This window comes from Trichoderma virens (genome assembly GCF_000170995.1).
Source record: "Trichoderma virens Gv29-8 chromosome Unknown TRIVIscaffold_87, whole genome shotgun sequence".
In the NCBI taxonomy this organism is placed as follows: Eukaryota; Fungi; Ascomycota; class Sordariomycetes; order Hypocreales; family Hypocreaceae; genus Trichoderma; species Trichoderma virens.
The window spans coordinates 109,112-127,246 of NW_014013662.1; the positions used below are offsets into that span (position 1 = coordinate 109,112).

The 18,135-nt window shown below is 49.2% G+C and overlaps 7 protein-coding genes across 7 annotated transcripts; 6 read left to right on the plus strand and 1 right to left on the minus strand.

Annotated features, from left to right (window-relative positions):
• Positions 1-756: 756 nt before the first annotated feature.
• On the plus strand, positions 757-2,184 carry TRIVIDRAFT_57812 (uncharacterized protein; the record flags this gene model as incomplete). Its single annotated transcript, XM_014096579.1, has 1 exon — positions 757-2,184. One exon carries the CDS (start codon positions 757-759, stop codon positions 2,182-2,184), a length of 1,428 nt encoding a protein of 475 aa, XP_013952054.1.
• A 982-nt stretch (positions 2,185-3,166) lies between these two features.
• TRIVIDRAFT_225979 (uncharacterized protein) lies at positions 3,167-4,327 on the minus strand (the record flags this gene model as incomplete). Its single annotated transcript, XM_014096580.1, has 3 exons — positions 3,167-3,330; positions 3,407-3,648; positions 3,714-4,327. 3 exons carry the CDS (start codon positions 4,325-4,327, stop codon positions 3,167-3,169), a joined length of 1,020 nt encoding a protein of 339 aa, XP_013952055.1.
• Positions 4,328-5,273: 946 nt separating this feature from the next.
• TRIVIDRAFT_76406 (uncharacterized protein) lies at positions 5,274-8,873 on the plus strand (the record flags this gene model as incomplete). Its single annotated transcript, XM_014096581.1, has 7 exons — positions 5,274-5,408; positions 5,490-5,774; positions 6,005-6,094; positions 6,162-6,523; positions 6,602-7,722; positions 7,779-7,897; positions 7,960-8,873. The coding sequence occupies 7 exons, from the start codon at positions 5,274-5,276 to the stop codon at positions 8,713-8,715; spliced, it is 2,868 nt and encodes a 955-aa protein (XP_013952056.1).
• A 133-nt stretch (positions 8,874-9,006) lies between these two features.
• TRIVIDRAFT_225981 (uncharacterized protein) lies at positions 9,007-10,008 on the plus strand (the record flags this gene model as incomplete). Its single annotated transcript, XM_014096582.1, has 1 exon — positions 9,007-10,008. The coding sequence occupies one exon, from the start codon at positions 9,007-9,009 to the stop codon at positions 10,006-10,008; it is 1,002 nt and encodes a 333-aa protein (XP_013952057.1).
• Positions 10,009-11,089: 1,081 nt separating this feature from the next.
• Positions 11,090-12,607, plus strand: TRIVIDRAFT_44575 (glycosyltransferase family 31 protein; the record flags this gene model as incomplete). The annotated part of the gene is made up of 1 exon (XM_014096583.1): positions 11,090-12,607. The coding sequence occupies one exon, from the start codon at positions 11,090-11,092 to the stop codon at positions 12,605-12,607; it is 1,518 nt and encodes a 505-aa protein (XP_013952058.1).
• An 843-nt stretch (positions 12,608-13,450) lies between these two features.
• On the plus strand, positions 13,451-14,947 carry TRIVIDRAFT_194377 (uncharacterized protein; the record flags this gene model as incomplete). The annotated part of the gene is made up of 5 exons (XM_014096584.1): positions 13,451-13,564; positions 13,724-13,820; positions 13,916-14,436; positions 14,538-14,636; positions 14,717-14,947. The coding sequence occupies 5 exons, from the start codon at positions 13,451-13,453 to the stop codon at positions 14,945-14,947; spliced, it is 1,062 nt and encodes a 353-aa protein (XP_013952059.1).
• A 927-nt stretch (positions 14,948-15,874) lies between these two features.
• On the plus strand, positions 15,875-17,941 carry TRIVIDRAFT_80752 (uncharacterized protein; the record flags this gene model as incomplete). Its single annotated transcript, XM_014096585.1, has 4 exons — positions 15,875-16,357; positions 16,585-16,724; positions 16,808-17,269; positions 17,342-17,941. 4 exons carry the CDS (start codon positions 16,345-16,347, stop codon positions 17,525-17,527), a joined length of 801 nt encoding a protein of 266 aa, XP_013952060.1.
• Positions 17,942-18,135: the final 194 nt, after the last annotated feature.

Below are 18,135 nucleotides of genomic sequence, written 5' to 3' on the forward strand. Positions count from 1 at the left end.
ATCTTCATGCAGTCCATCTCGGTCTATCTCCGTCGTCCAAATATCGGGGAACCTGGAAAAGGGCCCATAAATTCAGCACGTTGCATTAGGAAGCAATGACGTTATCTCGTCCCCTCAAGCTGTTAAACGGGTCGATAATTGCTCAGCGGCCTGTTCAAAATCTTACCTCAAGCCCTCGTGGTGTTGAGATGAAGCGAGATAGGGCCCATAGAGCGGCCGACAAACGGAACTAGACACTTGCCGCGCAAATGCCGTTTAGCAATTGAAGATTGATGACATTGCCCGGCTAAATGAGATACATTTCAATAGCATTGCGATCTTTTACTGGGTATTGATAGCCGTATGCACGCGAGATCGGCCGTTGATGTGAGATCATGGTGTGTATTGCGTGCTCTGCGCATAGTGTGACGACTTTATGCGGGAACATCAGCCTTGCCTTTCGCGCAACGTTAGCTAAACGAAGCTCTGATGTTTTAATAATTATTGAGCCCAGGATGTCTGAATAGAGCCAATAGGATAATTTTAATTGATGGGATAATGTGTCAAGATGTGGAACGTTATTTCCGCTTCTTATTTAAAAGCCTTTAGATCCTAAACAAGCATACTGCAGCACTACTATCATATGCATACCCCACGACAAGTCTTTCAAAATATTCTCAAATTTTGCTAGACAGCATCACTGATTCAACAATGGGCGACAGCACACCTACTGCTGCTGCCGCCGCTGGCGATGGGCATCCCCAAGGTAAAAAGCAAATGATCTTGAATGCCTTTGTCATGAATACTCCTGGCCATCTCGCACCTGGATTCTGGCGACATCCAAGAAACAAAACAGATCAATATACAAAACTCTCCTTCTGGACAGACCTAGCACAGCTCCTCGACAAAGCACAGTTCCATGCCATGTTTATCGCAGATACCCTGGGGCCGTATGACGTATACAAGGGCCCTGCAAATGTCGTGCCAGCTCTAGCATCTGGAGCTCAATTTCCGGTCAATGACCCACTATATCTGGTTCCTGCAATGGCAGCTGTGACCAAGAACCTCATTTTCGGGGTCACTGCTAGCTTGACTTATGAAAAGCCTTATGCGCTTGCTCGGCGTCTATCGACAGTAGATCATCTCAGTGAAGGTCGGGTTGCCTGGAACATCGTCACATCATACCTTGATAGTGCAGCTCGCAACCATGGGCTGAAGGAGCAGATTCCCCACGACGAAAGATACGCAATTGCCCATGAGTATATGGAAGTATTGTATAAACTGTGGGAGGGAAGTTTCCGAGATGACGCTGTTGTTCGAGATCGCAAGCAAGGTAGCTACATCGCCAGTGACAGCGTTGTCCAGATTCACCACAAGGGCAAATATTTTGAGGTACCTGGCCCGCACTTCTGTGAGCCTTCTCCGCAGCGTACCCCATTCCTCTTCCAAGCTGGAGTATCCGAGGCGGGCAATGGCTTCGGGGGAAAACACGGCGAAGCCATCTTTGTCGGAGGCCAGACGCCTGAAGGCGTCAGGAAAACTGTTGATAACATTCGCGAGGTAGCACGAAAGGAAGGGAGGAATCCAGATCACATCAAAGTGATTGTGGGAATTAACGTTATTGTCGCTTCAATGGACGAGGAAGCTCAGGCCAAGAAGGAAAGCTATCTTCAGTATGCTGACCAAGAAGGAGCTTTGGCACTTTTCGGAGGATGGACTGGAGTCGATCTCTCTGGCTATTCAGATGATGAAGATTTCCGCTTCACTGATTCGCCTAGGTTGCAGTCGATAGTCCGAAGATGGTCAGACACTGTCCCAGGAACAGACAACCTCCCATGGACCAAACGAAGAATTGTAGAATATCTCAGCATTGGCGGCCTCGGGGCAAAGGTTGTAGGCAGTCCTGCAACAGTAGCAGATGAGTTAGAGAGGTGGATCGAAGTGTCTGGGGTAGACGGCTTCAATCTGGCTCATGTCACAAACCCAGGTAGTTTTGAAGATATCATTGAGTATCTTCTTCCTGAACTGCGAAGTCGAGGCGTATTCCGAAGTGGTGTCGAGAAAGAAGGCGCAACTGCAAGAGAAGTGTTTATCAGGTCTAAGAGACTACCGGAAGATCATCCGGGTAGCCAGTACAAGTGGAGAGCTGGCGAAAGCGTGCCGAAATACCTCCAGCAACAAGCTGAGACAGCAGATAGCAGTTAGATGATACCCACAATATCAATGCTTCTTCTCACTGACTATCAGAGGTATAGCTTTTGCTACATCTCTAATCATATGTACTCATTGACTGTCGAAGTAATTTCAGCGCATCTTGATACGACGACACATTGGCAAAAATATTTGCCTGAGAGAACGTATCCAAAAATCCTTTCAAAAAAAGCTTGTCGGCGATGTCACTTTGGGTATTAGCAGCTAACCCAAGAGTCAAGGCACAACTGAGCGTAACGTGAACAAAAACCCATGATCGCCTGATTGGGCACCCGAGTTTGAGTAGCTCCAAATATGTGTGAAGAACAGAGCGGCAGCGCTGCAGATACATATCCGTAAGTTCTTTGTTGTACGCATCTCCGTGGGAGAGCACCACTGGACGGTAGAGACAGAGCGTGACTGAGTCCACAAACTCTCGAAAGAAGTTATGCTGGATACATTCGTCTCGATTCTCGCATATTGAGACATCCTGGAGGTGAGAAGTCGACTGCTTAACGATATGATCAATTACCTTTTTAAAGTCGTGTATTTCGGGGAGTGATAGTTGTTGCCCTAAAAATTTGGCCTTATTGATTGCTTGACTAATTTTGTTTGCTGTTATGAACAGATGATTGCAGCTGGTTGTAAAAGAGTTCAGGCGAGGCAGTATCGATGATACTGATGATGACGATTCAGGTGGGATGTCTTCTACAACCGCAATGCAGGACGGCCGCCCGTAGCATAAAGAAACTAACGTATCCTGCCATATTAATGATCGCCTAGTCAATTCAGACTGGTATTAGCCTTGCTTTTGAAGGAACAGACGCAGTTTACTCATATACCAGATGTAGTATTTAACAGTAGCCTCGTCTTGTTGATCTACATCAACAGTATTCGGCTCTGGAGAACAGTGAAGTCCTAGTGATTGTGCGAGACGTATAGTAAGCCCTTAGGATTGATGTGTTTAGTACTTGTTTGTTCAAGTAAAAGGCATAGTTTAGGCGGAATCAAAGCTGAAGTATTTACCGAGAATTGACCAAGAAGCCCCCGCATTGGCCTGATTCTGTAGAAAGTTTACAAGTAATATGAGAGCCTGAATAGTGTGGATGTCAGGAAAAGAAATAAAATTGCTCAGCCTTAGGCACTGGAATGAACAGCATGCTACATGGGTTGCGTGTTAGTAAGAAGCCAAGGGAATGCCCTTTAGTACGTAGATGATGGCTGCTGGGACACTCACCGAAAACACGAGCCTTGATCAATTCGGACTCCTGATCAGACCCAAGCTGTGCGCCGCACGCCAGAATGCCGAACAGTAGTCCAAACCACGTCAGTGTGCAAGCAGATGGAGGGCTTTGTAAAGTCTCTGCAGGGTGTTTTGCTCGCTCATGAAGGAAGTCCGACAGAACAGCTTCTAGTTGAGTGAAATTGATGGTAAAAGGCAAAATGCGGAAGAGAGAGGTTTGGAAAAAGCGAACATAGCTTCAGCGTTTTTATCGTTAGCCCTCATCACTGTAGCCGGGGCACTATGCATCTTTGAAGCTTACCCTGTCAAAGATTCATCTTCGGGCAGCGCATTATAAACAACTTCAGGGCCGTCTTCCGGTTTCCACAGATTGGTAAATGGTGAGACTGTACTAGAATCTTGCAGACAAAGCAGTTCGAAAATAGTTTGCGGATTTGTCGGTGGCTTGAAGGCAGCCCCATTAGAGTTATTCCGTTCTTGGTGATGTTGGTTGGAGCTGAGGCTCTGGTATTTCGCAAGAAGACTGGGGAGTGAATCCGGCCCTAGGTGCAACTTTGTGTTGTATGGCGCGACGGAGTTCACGTAAAGCCCTGTCAACTTATCTTCCTTGGGAGTGGGCAATTCTTCCTTGGGAGTGGGCAATGCATCTTCGTGATCACTCGCAGGATGTGATTTGCCTACAATCGAGGCATTGCCAGCCTTATGCAAGGCATTTGCTTGCGCGGGTGTAGCATAATCGCACAGATCTGGGTGTCCGCGGATGTTGCAGCTCTCACAGGGCTGGTTGAGATCGCATTTGACCTTGCGCCGCCTGCATGGATAGCAAGCCTTTGCAGGACGAAACCTCCGCCTCTTGACCAGCATCAAGTCGTACTCGGACTTGGTCCTCTTCCGTTTCGGTTCGTCTTGGGGCATTCTTGGGGGCTGTACATGTACGAAGTACGAGATTGATCATAAGGATCGGAAAAAGGCGTCATTAATTGCCGGTTTTGGTTTTGCCTCTGTCCATTCTTGGCTAAGTACATGTATGTAATGCAATAGCGGCAGATGCCCGTCTATTTTGCACAAGTGTCGCCCATCGTCCAGTAAGCAATATGACGCTAATGAACATCTAATACAGATATGGAGCTTGGAGGTGACTACCTATATACATGTATGTTGTTGACGTCCATCAAACACAGGCAGCTTCCATCTTAAATGTGGAGAAGATAAGCCGGTTTCAATGATCTGTCATCCTTTTATTAGCTAGGATTTGGGTGGGCTAGGCCGGCATTCCGGCGTCCAGCCACGGAAGATTTGTCTTATATCTCGTACAGACCAGGGATATATCTTAATACTCGTCGGAATATTTGCAGATTGAAAATATCCGGCCCACAGCGGAAGATGAGGACGGCACTTGACATGGCATGGGTTCAGTCAATTATTATTATAGCTTAGGGAGAATGCATGCTGCCAAACATGTGATAGAAGTTGAGTGCAAAACAGCAGTAAAATATCATCTATAGCGATACTCAACTGTAAAACGCCCAGTGAATGCCTAGGTAAATATGAATAAGGTTCCCCTCTGAGTTTAGTCCAGCTGTAATAAGAGGCTCATCACAGTGAAGGTACGTACCTTGGCAAAACGGCGCTCTTCTCTTAGCAAATTGTGATGACAGCCTCGTCATGCGCCACATTTCTCCAGCCACATCTGGTGGGGTATGTGTGGCTCAGCTGTCAGCCTTGCTCAGATCAACATTCCATGTTGCTTCTCCAAAGTGACCCCTCCAAACCATCCAACGATTCTCATGGGCTTTCGCTGCCACGGAACCTGGAAGCGACTGAGTGCGTGCAGCCATAGAATTTCAACCACACGCTCCTCATGAATCGCCAGCGACCTCGCCTTAAGAATGGGGTCGATCTCCAGCTCCAGTCGGCCTTTCAAGACGGCAACTGGCCGGTTGTGATCCGCCTGGCCGAGAAGCGAGCCAAGACGCTCAACGATCAGTATTATGAGGTGAGCTTCGCCGGTTCCTAGCCTCAAATCTTGAGTTCGCCACCAAACCCACCAGGCTAACCAGCTATCTGCACGATACAGGCCGTCAAAATCTGCGCCGAGAGCCAGCTGGATGATCCCGCCGCCAAGTTTGCTGCCGTTGCTGCTGTCTGGAAATTTGTTAAGGAGGGCAGCACTATCAAGGATGTAGACGCCATTGACTTGATGGAATGGGCAACGACAAATCTGCTCGATCAAGACGACTTTGCCGAGACTCTGGGGCCACTGAGAGTGCGCGCTGTCAAGGCTGCACCGAAAGACAAGGTTGCCGCCACTCGGTGTCTCGAATCATGTTTGCTTCACTGGGACCTTGCCAGCGCTCAACAGGTAAGGTCCCGGCATCTCATTCATATTGGCAAATATGCGCCTTTGGTGTGCTTCTAGAGAGCTAACGAGGCGCAGATTGCCGCCATCATCGACCGCTCGTTCCCACAGGACAGAGACATGTTGTTCTGGAACATTGTAGTCACACACCTTCTTTCCGTAAGTCAGACCTTTGAACAAGTCGATGTTGTTGTGAACAATTTCCGTGTACCAGCCTGCTGACGTTGGCATAGATGAGTCCTCAAGCCTCACCAGATAAGAGGAAATTATACGGTACATTGGCCCAAAAGCAGATCGAGCGAGCTGCCCAAGCGACGGAGCAGGTATTGTTTTCACCCTATCAAAACAATGGCGGGTCGGTTTCAGTTCTAAACGTTGTTTCCTCATTAGGCAGAAGCAGGCTCAAACGATACATCGGCCAAACCTCCAGCCAGGCGTGTGAAGACAGAAGAAGAGACTCTCCTGCTCTATGACATTGTCGAGACCCACGGAACTCCTCAAGACTTCCTCAAGCTCATTTCTAGCCCTGTTTTCTCTCCTGCCGCGCAATTTTGCCAAGGCCGAAAAGAAGTGGCCCTGCGCGCAATTGCCAAGTTCAAACAGGATGGCGATTGGCTTGCTGTGTTCAACCTTTGCAGGGATTGTCTCTCCGATTGCGATGCGGACAGACAATTGACGTTGCTTGCATCTGATATTGCTGTGTGGCGACATATAATTGATGCTGCAGGCCACATTAAGGATGTTGACCCGGAGTGAGTGACTCCCTCCCCCTACCTCTCTAAACTTAACAGCACACTGGTTCGAGTGAGTACTTATTTCATCGCTTTTAGGTCTACGAGCGTTGTTCAACAACTACTCGCAAAATTGTTGTCATCTGAGCACATGCGACCTATGTATAGACGCAATATCTTATTGGCAAGAGTCTTGTCAGTGTTCAATCTTGGTCACAGTGGTGAGAGCGACGTAGTAGATGGTCGTCCCTCATCGCTACGACTTCGAGAGCTGATCCACTACCTGAATGATCAGTATACCAGCCCTGCTTGTTTCAGTGATGTCAAGACATTGATGGAAAGCCTGGATTCGAACGGCTTGAAGTACCTCGCGTTTGAACATCTACCTCGATTGTCTGAGGGTGATTCGAAAGACTTCAAGGTGGCCATCACACGCTTATTGGCTCTGAAAACACAATATCTGCTATTGACACACCGGAAAACGAAATTCAGAGGCCAAAATCAACAACTTCAATGCACCGTTTGCGAAGCGACGGTAAAATCTACGTTGTGCAACGTCTGCCTCTCGCGGTTTTCTGAGGCCAGTGTGACCTTTTACGACTCAGTTATGAAGTCCGATGGTGAAAACACTAAAGTCAACACCGAAGTACTCCCAGAACTGGCAATATTGATTGCGTTCTGCAGCCTGAACCTAGCTTTTGATGGTTCTGCACAGACTGGCAAGCCACTGGAGCCACAGGAAGCACGTCACCTCATTCATGCTACTCTCCTGCTAGATGATCAGCTTGCACAGAATCCAGGTCACAGCCAGCTATCTCTTGTTTTAACACAGCTACATATACGTCTTGGTTCAGCTTACAGGGCTGCCGATATTTGGGATGTTATTGGTGTCAAGCGCACCATCATCGATTCTCTCGGACCTGTTTTTTATGATCGCCTATCAACAATTGCCCCTGCGTTACTATCGTCTTATGATAGCTGGGGCAGTCATCTCATGGACCTTCTGCAGTCTCACTACCAGATATCGTTGAAGCTTAAGATGCCTCGGCGTTTGGTCGACGCATTCGAATCAGGAAGCTACAGCAGCGTGATGGGGATACCAAAGTACATTGACCGTCTTCGCATGAGTTGTACACGGGCAATGAGTCTAGCGGAGGCGCGAAGAATCGAAAGACTCTTGGGGCAAACTTCACATGAACTGGAGTCGGATCCGCGATTCAGTATGTTTTCCTTCTGGCGTTTGATTGGAGCTTTGGGTAAACTAACATGCATACAGATGAGGTAGATGACGAAGCAAATCTCATCCAGACGATTGATTACGGATCATTTCCATCCTGGAACAGCAGTACAATCCGGCCGATGCATCTTAATCTCAGGCTTGGACCAGCTCCATCAGTAAGTGAAACATTGTCCGCCCTGTCATGATATAGCGTTCAGACTAACAAGAAAAACTTCAGAACCGCAGATGCCACTTATCCATGTTAGCTGAAGCATTCCACGAGCTGCTGGCCTATAAACCTCCGGCCAGCTATAAAGCCTCAGCTGGGAGCTTGGAATATGATCATATTTATGTTATCGAGACATTGGCACGCCTCAGCAACTCATTCCCGAAGTTCTTGGCCGGTCCAGATGACGAAATGACCCGACCAGAACTTCTGTACTTTGAGGCTACCAGCCTCACTTGTACCTTGATGTCTCTATGTGTCGATTTTGATCGATCTTCTGACAGCTCCGATGCCTTGTCTCAGATTACGAATGCATTGAAATTGGTTCTAGAGAACCAACGAAGCCAAATCTTGCACCAGAGGGAGTCTTCAATAGATCGTACGATTACAATGTTGGGTTCGATGCATAACATCACGATGCTTCGAGATACGACGGCGGTGATTAAGTTAGGTGCTCAATGGATATTGAACCACAACGAGAGGGAAAAGACGCGGGATAGGTCTGGGAAGAGCGGTCTTCCCAAAGACTTGGCTTCTCAATTGAAAGAGTTGCAGACAGCTGCCGATGCAAGCATCAAGGAAGGCCAGGGATGGATCTCAGGGCTCAAGACGGAAGTCATGTCAAGAGACTTTGAGCCTAAGCTGAAAAGGTGGCTGTTGGATGGCGAACACGATCTTAAGAGCATCTTCAGCATGAATTCCCTTCCCGGGCTGATTGATAGCTGGCAATCAAATGTCAAGGGATGGCAGCAGGTCAAATGGGCGTAAGTGTGCGTTCATCAGAGTGGTCTGGATGAAGGATGATGTATATGCATGGACATGTACAGTATAGACCGAAACAATTCTTCGGCTCTGTAGTAAATAAGTAGCTTTAGATAAAGTGTATAAACTGTGTAGATGACGATACGGACCGTCATCGGTTCTTCACACAGTCGAAACCCCGCCCACAAACTTTATCACAAGATCGTAGCAAGCCTTCGAAAATCTGCCTCGCTTGAACCTCGATATCTGTTGAAGATATTTTCTGTTTACAAACAAAATTGTTTACCTGAGGGTGAAATGGCTCTTCCTCCTCCCTCCTCAAATTCGAGTGCGTTCCTAGCTGTGCCACTAGAGATTCGCCGACAGATCTACCGATACTGTATTCCGCAAAATCTTCGCATCGATATTTCTAGTGGCATTTGCTATCGAAACCCCTCTGACAGGCTCGATGAAATAAATGAGCGCCATCACAATGACTTGGAGAGTGGTGGCGTCTCTTCGATCGATAGTGAGAGTGTCGAAGAGGAAGAATCTCATCTGTTGACAGATACTGACGAGGAGATCATATATAAGCCCTTTGTGGACAGTGTGGTCTATAGTGAGAATGGTGAAGAGGATGAACATAAAATTTGGACTGATACCGATGATGAAGAGATCATATATGAGCCCTCCGTGGATGGTGGTTATCGAAGTCCCTTCACTGGTCTCCTTCTCTGTTGCCGCCAAATCACTGAGGAGGTGACGGACATGCTATACAAAGAGAATACCTTTCAGGTCAAACTCCACGGTGACGGCCAATTTATTCTCGCTAATTCATTCAGTCCTAACGCAAGGGAGAATATACGCAAATTGATTCTCATTTTACGGCCCATGGGAGTTTCTTACGACCGCGATTTTCGCATGGACCCGAATGTCTGGGACAATATTCTCGGTAATATTTCGATTATAGGGATTGTTGCGGAGCAGCCTTCTCTGTTGGAATGGCCTAAAGAAGAACTAGAGAGAGCCCTCGAGGAATGGACTGCGTGGATAACACCAATCGTTGAGTACTTGGGCCAGTCTCTTAATAGCGAGGCCAAGATCGTGGTGGATGCAAATGATGAAGAAAGGATGGTGAAAGTACTGGAAAAAGCAATGCCAGGGCGCTGTATCTTTCAGAAATTTCCCATGGCCGACGTTATATTCAAAAGAGGGAGATACTCGTTACAGTCAGGATACTGGGATGATGTTGATGATGGTCCAACCAGCTGTAGGGACATCATCGATGACTGCGACTACGACCTCTACTATTCTGATTAAGGCTTTTTGGCCGATCTAATATAGAAGATTGATTACCCGTCAATTCCTCTGTTAAAATTGGGTTACAACTGAAAAATGCGGGCACTTTGTTTCGGTCGCTGCTGTACTAATGTACATGTAGTTTCAATACACGTATTCTTATCAACCCTCATACTACATAGTAATTCCTACTGGGCACAACCCAAGAGACTTGACACAGCCGCAATGGCCAATTACTCGACAAAAGGAGAAAATAAACGCCAAGTGCCTGAAACGGGCCTCGTCATTTGCATGTGGAGTGAACATCACAATTGAGGCGGGCCCCCTTTTTCTTGGCGCATTGATTGCGCGTACATGCACGTCACCACCGGCATTTTCATTCTCGACCGGCGATGGCTGCAACTAATAACAACATTCTGGGATTGTTTGTGCAAATGTGGTTTGTTCGAGGGTAAGCAATGGCCCTCGAGATTCAAGGTGTGAGATATGCAAGCGGATTCAGTCCATGAAGGTTATTCTAACAAGCCGTCATGAACTCCGTATGGAGCATCAAAATCCGCCCCGGACAGGGCTCTGCCATTTCTTCCCCAGCTTCTCTTCGTCCCTGTCATTCACCTAGGGCAGCTAATTCTACTTGTCCCGATTTTTTTGGGGTTCAGCAACTATAGCGCTTTTTTTTTCCCTCCTCACCAATGCCAACCCCGGCTATCACGGCTTTGTGACTGCCGGCACGCGCGTCCTCTTTTGGTTATCGCATCTGTGGAGCCCAGCAGACAACGCAGGTTGTCAACGCACAATCGGAGCATTTACGTGCAAATTAGACGTCAACCAATTCGAGATGCAATCTACTAGGGGCAATATAGCGACAAGATGATGATACATGTATTGGCGCTACTAGTATGGGTATCCCTGAAAGATTCCCCTGACACATTGGACCAACAAGGAGGTGATGGAGGGTATAACTCCAGTCTGCCATATTTCAGATTTAGAATTGGCAGAGCAGATTTTAGATATACTAACATCTACGGTCGATCTCAACCATTCGCAAAACTAGTCCAGCCCGTTTCCATATACGGATCATGAACACTGCGTGATCCCCATGATGCTCATCACGCGTTGCCACTCGCCCATTTCACACAGAGGTATAACGCTCATTTTCATTGTAGCCACTGTGTTTCTCCTCACCCTTCTTGCGAAGCGGGAGCACAACAAAGGAACAAGACAATATGAGCTTCCCTTTGACCTAGGTATTGCGATTTCAGCGCAAGATGGCTTCCATGCGGTCAAGCCGTGCGCTTCAGAGCTGGATTATCTGAGGCGCAAAGAGTACGGGCTGACTCGGAACATCATCTTTCGGAAGCGTTGTTTTCGTGGCGTCTATAGCCCGGATGCCAATTTGCGAAACTCAGTATCCGAAGTCGAAAGCCCGTTGTTAGGGTCAAGAGTAGATATCTTGGATCTCGACGACCAATGCAGGAAGGTCTCATCATCATATTCACCCGATCAAACCGCATCTTGCGAGCCCATCACGCTCCAGGTAGCAGAGCCATTCCCGGTGGCGGATTTTTCCAAAGTCATCTTTGGCGTGGCGACGACACTATCTCGCCTGAAGGACTCGATTCCTCAGTTTTCTCATTGGATGTCCGGGACGGGTGCAATTTTCCTAGCGATTGTTGTTGACGAATCCGTTGCGGACGACGACTTGGACTCACTAGAGTCAATGTACAACAGCCACGACATCAGCCTCACAGCTATCCGGCCATGGAATTGTTCTTTCGATGTTAACGAGCAGCATTTTGCCATCATCCGCGATCTTGTCGACTATTCAACTCATGAAACCCAATGGGCCGTCATCATCGACGACGACACCTTCTTTCCGTCGCCATATTCTATCACACAACTCCTAGCAGCTCACGATCCAACCGTGCCAACGTACATCGGTGGCCTCTCTGAAAGCCCAGGGGCAGTGGAATACTTTGGATTCATGGCCTACGGAGGAGCCGGCATCTTCATGAGCATGCCGCTTCTCCAACAGCTCGATTCCCATGTGGATGATTGTCTTGCCGAGAGCCTCACAAGAGAAGGCGACGGACTACTGAACAACTGCATACGCAACTATACACAAACGGAGCTGACGGCTATCCCCGGGCTGCACCAGCTTGATATGAGGGGGGACTTGAGCGGATTCTACGAATCAGGTGCTCTTCCTCTAAGTCTACATCACTGGAAGTCATGGCACCAGGCTCCGGTCGACAAGATGGCCAAGATTGCCGATTTCTGCGGAGATTGTTTTCTGCAGCGGTGGAGGTTCGATGGGAACAGTGTTCTTGCCAACGGATATAGCATCAGCGTATACGAAGACGGCATAAGCCAAGCTGATCTGGGCCTCATCGAGGGAACGTGGGAGGCGGCCATGGGCTACGAGGGCACTATGGGCAAAATGAGAGACAAGTTAGAGGGGACTAAGAAGAAGAGTTACCGGCTCATTGACGCCGAGGAGGTGGATGGGAACTTGCGGCAGGTGTTTGTGCATCACGGAGCTTCGGACTTGGACTACGATGGCGAAGAGGAGGCCATGGATGAGGTTGTGGAGATTTGGTGGGAGTGGACGCGGGAGTGATTACATACATGGGCATGGAACTAAGCGGGCATTCGGTGTATATTGGGTTTATTTTGGTATTGGTACGCTTGATCGATGAACCGATCGGTAGGGATAGATGGCGGTTTAGGCTTCTGGTGCTGGGAGTGTGATGGCGTTTCCGGGTCGTGGATATCATAACATAGCTAACTGGATACATGTCCACAATAAATTATACATTTTGCTGAAAAGTAAACAAGCGTCAGATGCAGATAAATCTCATAATTAACTGCCTGATAATTGATTGATATTACACCGTTTGCACAAGCGTGTATCCATTGTTGCAGGACATCGCGGCGGCTGGGCATCTCACCTCATCTTCACACTGCGAGCAGCAGGCTAGATAGGACTAGGCAGTAGACATGAAACGTCTCCTAACAGCACCCCATTTAATGATACCAAGAGATGGTTTATCTGTATGTGTATGTATCCGATATGCGGAGAAGTGGAGGAGGACAAGACAACCCATTCTTTAATACTCGACGCTATTTGTGAGAGTGAATGAGGATGGACGGATCGGATTGGCGGGGTTGAAAGAGATCTGTGGAGATGGTGGCTTTTTTCTGTAGCGGTATTGCCTATATCGGGCAGGACGAGTGAGAGAACGTCTTTTCCCCAGCCTGTAGAGTCATGCTAACAATACCCGGTCTGGTCAAGTATTTTCAACACCACGCATGAGCAGCGGCGACTATCATATACGGTTATGGGTGTTGAGATATAAATACCGGCAGATCAGCTACTGAATTCACAATCTTTGGAGGGGGCGTTCTTTGGGCGAATTTCCTTGTCTTTTCGTTTTCTTTAGAGAAGCAGAGCGCATTAAGCATGGATTCGCTTTTGGAGCTTCTTCCCGGTGATCTCACCGAGACATTACCGCTCTCTCCTGCGGTGATGGCGCTTGGGGTTATTTTGGCCATTCTGAGCACAGTATATACACTTGTAAGAAACCCCCTAGATGATATATACTGCTTTCAAATCATGCAGTATCTCTCTTGATGAGACGGCGCAGCTAACACTGTTTGGTTGGACATCTAGACTTCGTTGAGCCGTCGTCACAGCTCATCATCCCACACCCAGCGATCTGCAGAGGCGTCCAAGGATTCTCTAGAGATCAAGCCGTTAAATGGCCTAGACTATAAGGCAGTTGAGCCCACAAAATACCGGCCATTCAAGCCCATCTTTCACATCACAATGGGTAAGTCTCCATGCACGTAATGTTGAATATGTACATGCATGTACATATATATGCCCGGTACTTGTACTCCCAGACTAAACTCACACAAACAAAAGCCCTGCAAGCAGATTCACCCTCGGGGCTCATCACCGTCGACTCGGAATACCTTGACAGAGTCTCCCTGCGCCGCCAGATCATCGCCCAGCACGGCGACATGGTTCACGCGTGTCTCCCGGCCGGCGTTGAGGCTGTCCGTGAGCTCCACCAGTATCTCCTCCGGGACTACCTGCCGACCCGGTTCCCGACCATGTTTCGGCTCCGTGATGAGGGCCGGCAGCTCGATAATCTCGTAACGGGTCGGTCATTTCCCACGACGACGCCGGACGATGCGGAGGCGGCGCTGCGTGTGCTGGGCGAAACAGTGGAGGAGGACATGTTTCTGCTGATGGAGGAGCCAGAAGGACACCGGGCAGTGGCCTTTTTGTGCTGCTTTCCGTCGGGATTTGATCCGTCGACAAAGGTTGGGAAGCTGCTCAAGGAGATTCACTCGCCTGTGCCGTCATACGACAAGATTGGGCCGAGCATGGAGCGGTTTTTCAGCAAGATTGAGGTGGGCAAGAGTGTGAAGCGGACAAACGTGAGTGGCTTGATTCCTTTTGCTTTTCTCTCTCTCTCTCTTTATTTTCCATTCTTGAGAGAGCTCTGAGATATTGATGGCTAACCAATTGGGATGGATAGTGGTCGATGCAAACGCACAGCGATTTGTTCCATTACGACAGACACGACCAGCACAAGAGTGATGAACCAGTGGCAGCAGAGGAAATCGACATGAGCAAGGTTAGTTTTACCCAAACGGAGACCCAATGTCTCGCAAACACGTGTATTCGATGGCTGACGTGACATTCCCATGCTCCCAGACATATGCCCGCATCGAGCTCCAGACGCTCACCCGGCTGCCCAAGACGCGGGCCATTCTCTTCTCTTTCAAGACATATCTGTACCCGGTAGAAAGTCTCAAGAAGGAGGGACTGGGCCCGCAGGTGGCAGATGCAATTGAGGGCCTCAAGACGGGCAATGCGCCGGGCATGTGGAGGTACAAGGGCGCGCCGCAGTGGGGAGAGCCGATTTGCAAGTACCTGCGGTCTTGACCCTTGGAAGACATCAATGGAGAATAGGTACATACATATAACATCAACCGCATAAGCATACATACATACACCTTGTCTATACTGCCTAGTACCTATGCAGTGTTTATTCATGTAGATCAAGCTCGTGATTCATTGGATCAATGCCAGCATCAGCTTCGTCATGCCCAATGTCCGCGAGATTACATGCTAATGCAGGCATCAGCTAGCCACATGTACAATCAATGCACCTTGCAGTTTGACCGACCAGCCACATCAACAGCCACCCGGAATACAAGAAACAAGATATCGATATCAACATCAACATGTACATCAGCACCGGTCTGTGTAACGTACTAGGCGCTTAACGCGAAGGATTTCAACTTGAATGTTGAGAGAAAAGCAAAATGCTCCTATCCAATTGTTTAGCGCCCAGCACGCTAAGCTCTGACTGCTACTGGATACGTGTAGGTACCTGTATTACCTAACTGAACTGCCGTCAACCACAGCTGATCTGACAAACTCCAGTCCAGTCTCCATTGCTCGGCTGACATGGCACAGTATCGCTCTCCAAGCTGTCGTATTGCAGCTTTGCTTATCTAAATAACGTTTTTCACGCGTCTGCTTACCTCCCCTCAATGAAGAATCAAATGATTATCCCCTCAAATCCATCCTGTCCTGCTCATTCTCCCCCTCCGCTGCTGCGCCGGCCGGCAGTTGAGTTGCCAAAACCACCAGTTGCACTGCTGCCCTGCCCTGCCCTGGCAGTTGATGGCCTTATTGCCCCCTGTAAAACCGCCTGCCGAGCCCAATCAAGCGCCCTGTCGCTCAGAGGGCTGACGCTAAGCCGCAGCGCCTTTGGAGCCTCGTGATCCACCTTTATCCGTCGCACGGGGAACGTCACCGCACCCGCAACGTACCGACCCGAAAACCGCCAGCGCAGAGAAGCATCAGAATCCGCCCCAAGCCCTTGGATTTGCTGCTGTGCCCTTTTGCTTCTGCTTCTGCTTCTGCCTCACCAGCTTCGCCTGCATCTTCCGTCTTCCTCCTCTGTCACTCTGCCCTCTGCAACTCGCCAGCATCGACGCATCCGGCTAGTGCCCCGCGTGCAACGAAACGAACGGCTGGACAGACGCAGCGAAAAAAAAAAGTCGAGCTGGACGAGCAAACCCGAGACCTGAGCTGCGAATCCATCCGCCTCTGCTCCAACAGCATCCGCGCAACCCGCAGGCTATGCTCTGAGGCCGCAGAGCTGGTGCGCGCCCCCCGTCTGTCCGTCTGTCGCTCCAGCCTCGTCGCTTTGCCCTGCTCTGAACTGAACTGAGGCTCGTCTGTTGGCGTGTAGCGCGCGCCGCTCCACCTCTTTTCGCGCGACAAACCCCCGAGCCTGACCAAACGGGCCTGTGCATCACGCGGCCAACATGAGTCTCCCATGTGCGTTTCTGTCTTGCTCTGTTTCTGTTTATTATCATCTCCCTCTGTTTTACTCTCTCTCGTTTATGCAATTCCCCTGTTCTGCTCTGTTTCCCTCATCCTCCATCTCCCTTTATCCTCCCCGTCTTCTGTGTAATCCGTGGGAGCCAATCAACGTCTACACAGACGGCTCGTCCGAATCGAATCGGTGACAATGGCATCACATGGCTAACCAGCATCCGCCGCAGTGTCTTCCGACGAGAACCAGCGCTATACCGATATCATTGACGATATCCTCTCCACTGCCGATCTCGAGACCATCTCGCGCAAAAAGGTCCGCCAGGGTCTGGAGAATGCTCTGGGTGGCAAAGACTTGAGCGAGCAAAAGGCAAGCAAAATGCACGGGAGCGAACAAGAGACGCTGTAAACAACATGTCTTGGTTCTAAACTAACCTGCCGGGCGTGTTCTAGGATGCCATCAAGAAGCTGATAGAGGAGCGCTTCGACGCCGTCTCTGGCGCCGACCAGGGCGATGCACCCCCTTCTTCCATGCCCGATGCCCCGAGCAACAAACGGTCAGCCACCAATGGCACCTCATCGCACGATGATCCCTCTGCATCTCCCGAGCCGGCCAAGAAGAAGACCAAGCGGTCCTCGTCTACCGAGGATGCCGACGCCCGCCTGGCTGCTCAGCTCCAGGCGCAGGAAAACAGACTCGCGAGGAGCCGTACCACCCGCGGCGGAGGCGACAAGGCGCGATTGGCCAAGAAGAAGAAGGCCCCTCGCAAGAAGAGCGCCAAAAAGGTCGGCGACGACGATGACAGCGAGGTGGACGCCAGCGGAGACTCTGCTCCCAAGCGCAAGGCTGGCGGTGGCTTCCAGAAGCCCTTTATCCTGAGTCCCACCTTGTCAGAGCTGTGCGGTGAAACCCAGGTAAGAGCAAAAGAGGAATTGATTTCCATTGTACAGATTTGAGCTCTGTATACTAACTTCCCTTTTCTTTAGCTCTCTCGCCCACAAGTCGTCAAGAAGCTATGGGAGCACATCAAGGCCAACGATCTTCAAGATCCCAAGGATAAGCGCCAGATTCGTTGCGACGAGAAGATGCAGGCCGTGTTCAAGCAGGCCAAGGTCGACATGTTTCGCATGAACAAGGACATTGGGAGCCACCTCTATCCGGTGGAGGAGTAAAGGTGTCTGCGCTCAAAACACTACATCATATCATCAACATCATCATCATCACTTGAACCGGCAGCAGCCAAGATAAAAGCAAACGGTTTTATCAAATGCAGTGGGGTTCTGGCGCCCGGTGGCGTATTCGGGGTTTTCACAAGGCTGGTTTATCATCTATCATCTTTCAAGTACAGTTTCTTTGGGAGGGAGGGATGGATGGACGAAGGAAGGGGACGGGGGAAATAGCAACGAATCAACTGGGTTTTCAAAGTATCGGGAAACGGACGGTGGAAGGACTAGGACAGATGGGATCTCGATCGACTCATGGTGTTTAGCTGTGGTTGGTTACATTTTTTTGGGAGCTTTTCGAATCATTTGGCATTGGACAATAACCAAAGCCCAGAAAGGAGAAATATATCAAGTGCAAATTTGACTAGGAGATCTGCAATGGTTGTGATGATTTACTTGAACCTATATGCGTGTATGTGAAGAAGAGGGAGGGCTGTTGAGGTGCACGGATGGTGCCATTGTATACGTGTAAATGACGATTATGTTGTATACGTGTAAATGGTATCTATCTCCTATACGTGTATTTCCCCAGTCTTCCATGGCGGCGGTGATCAGAT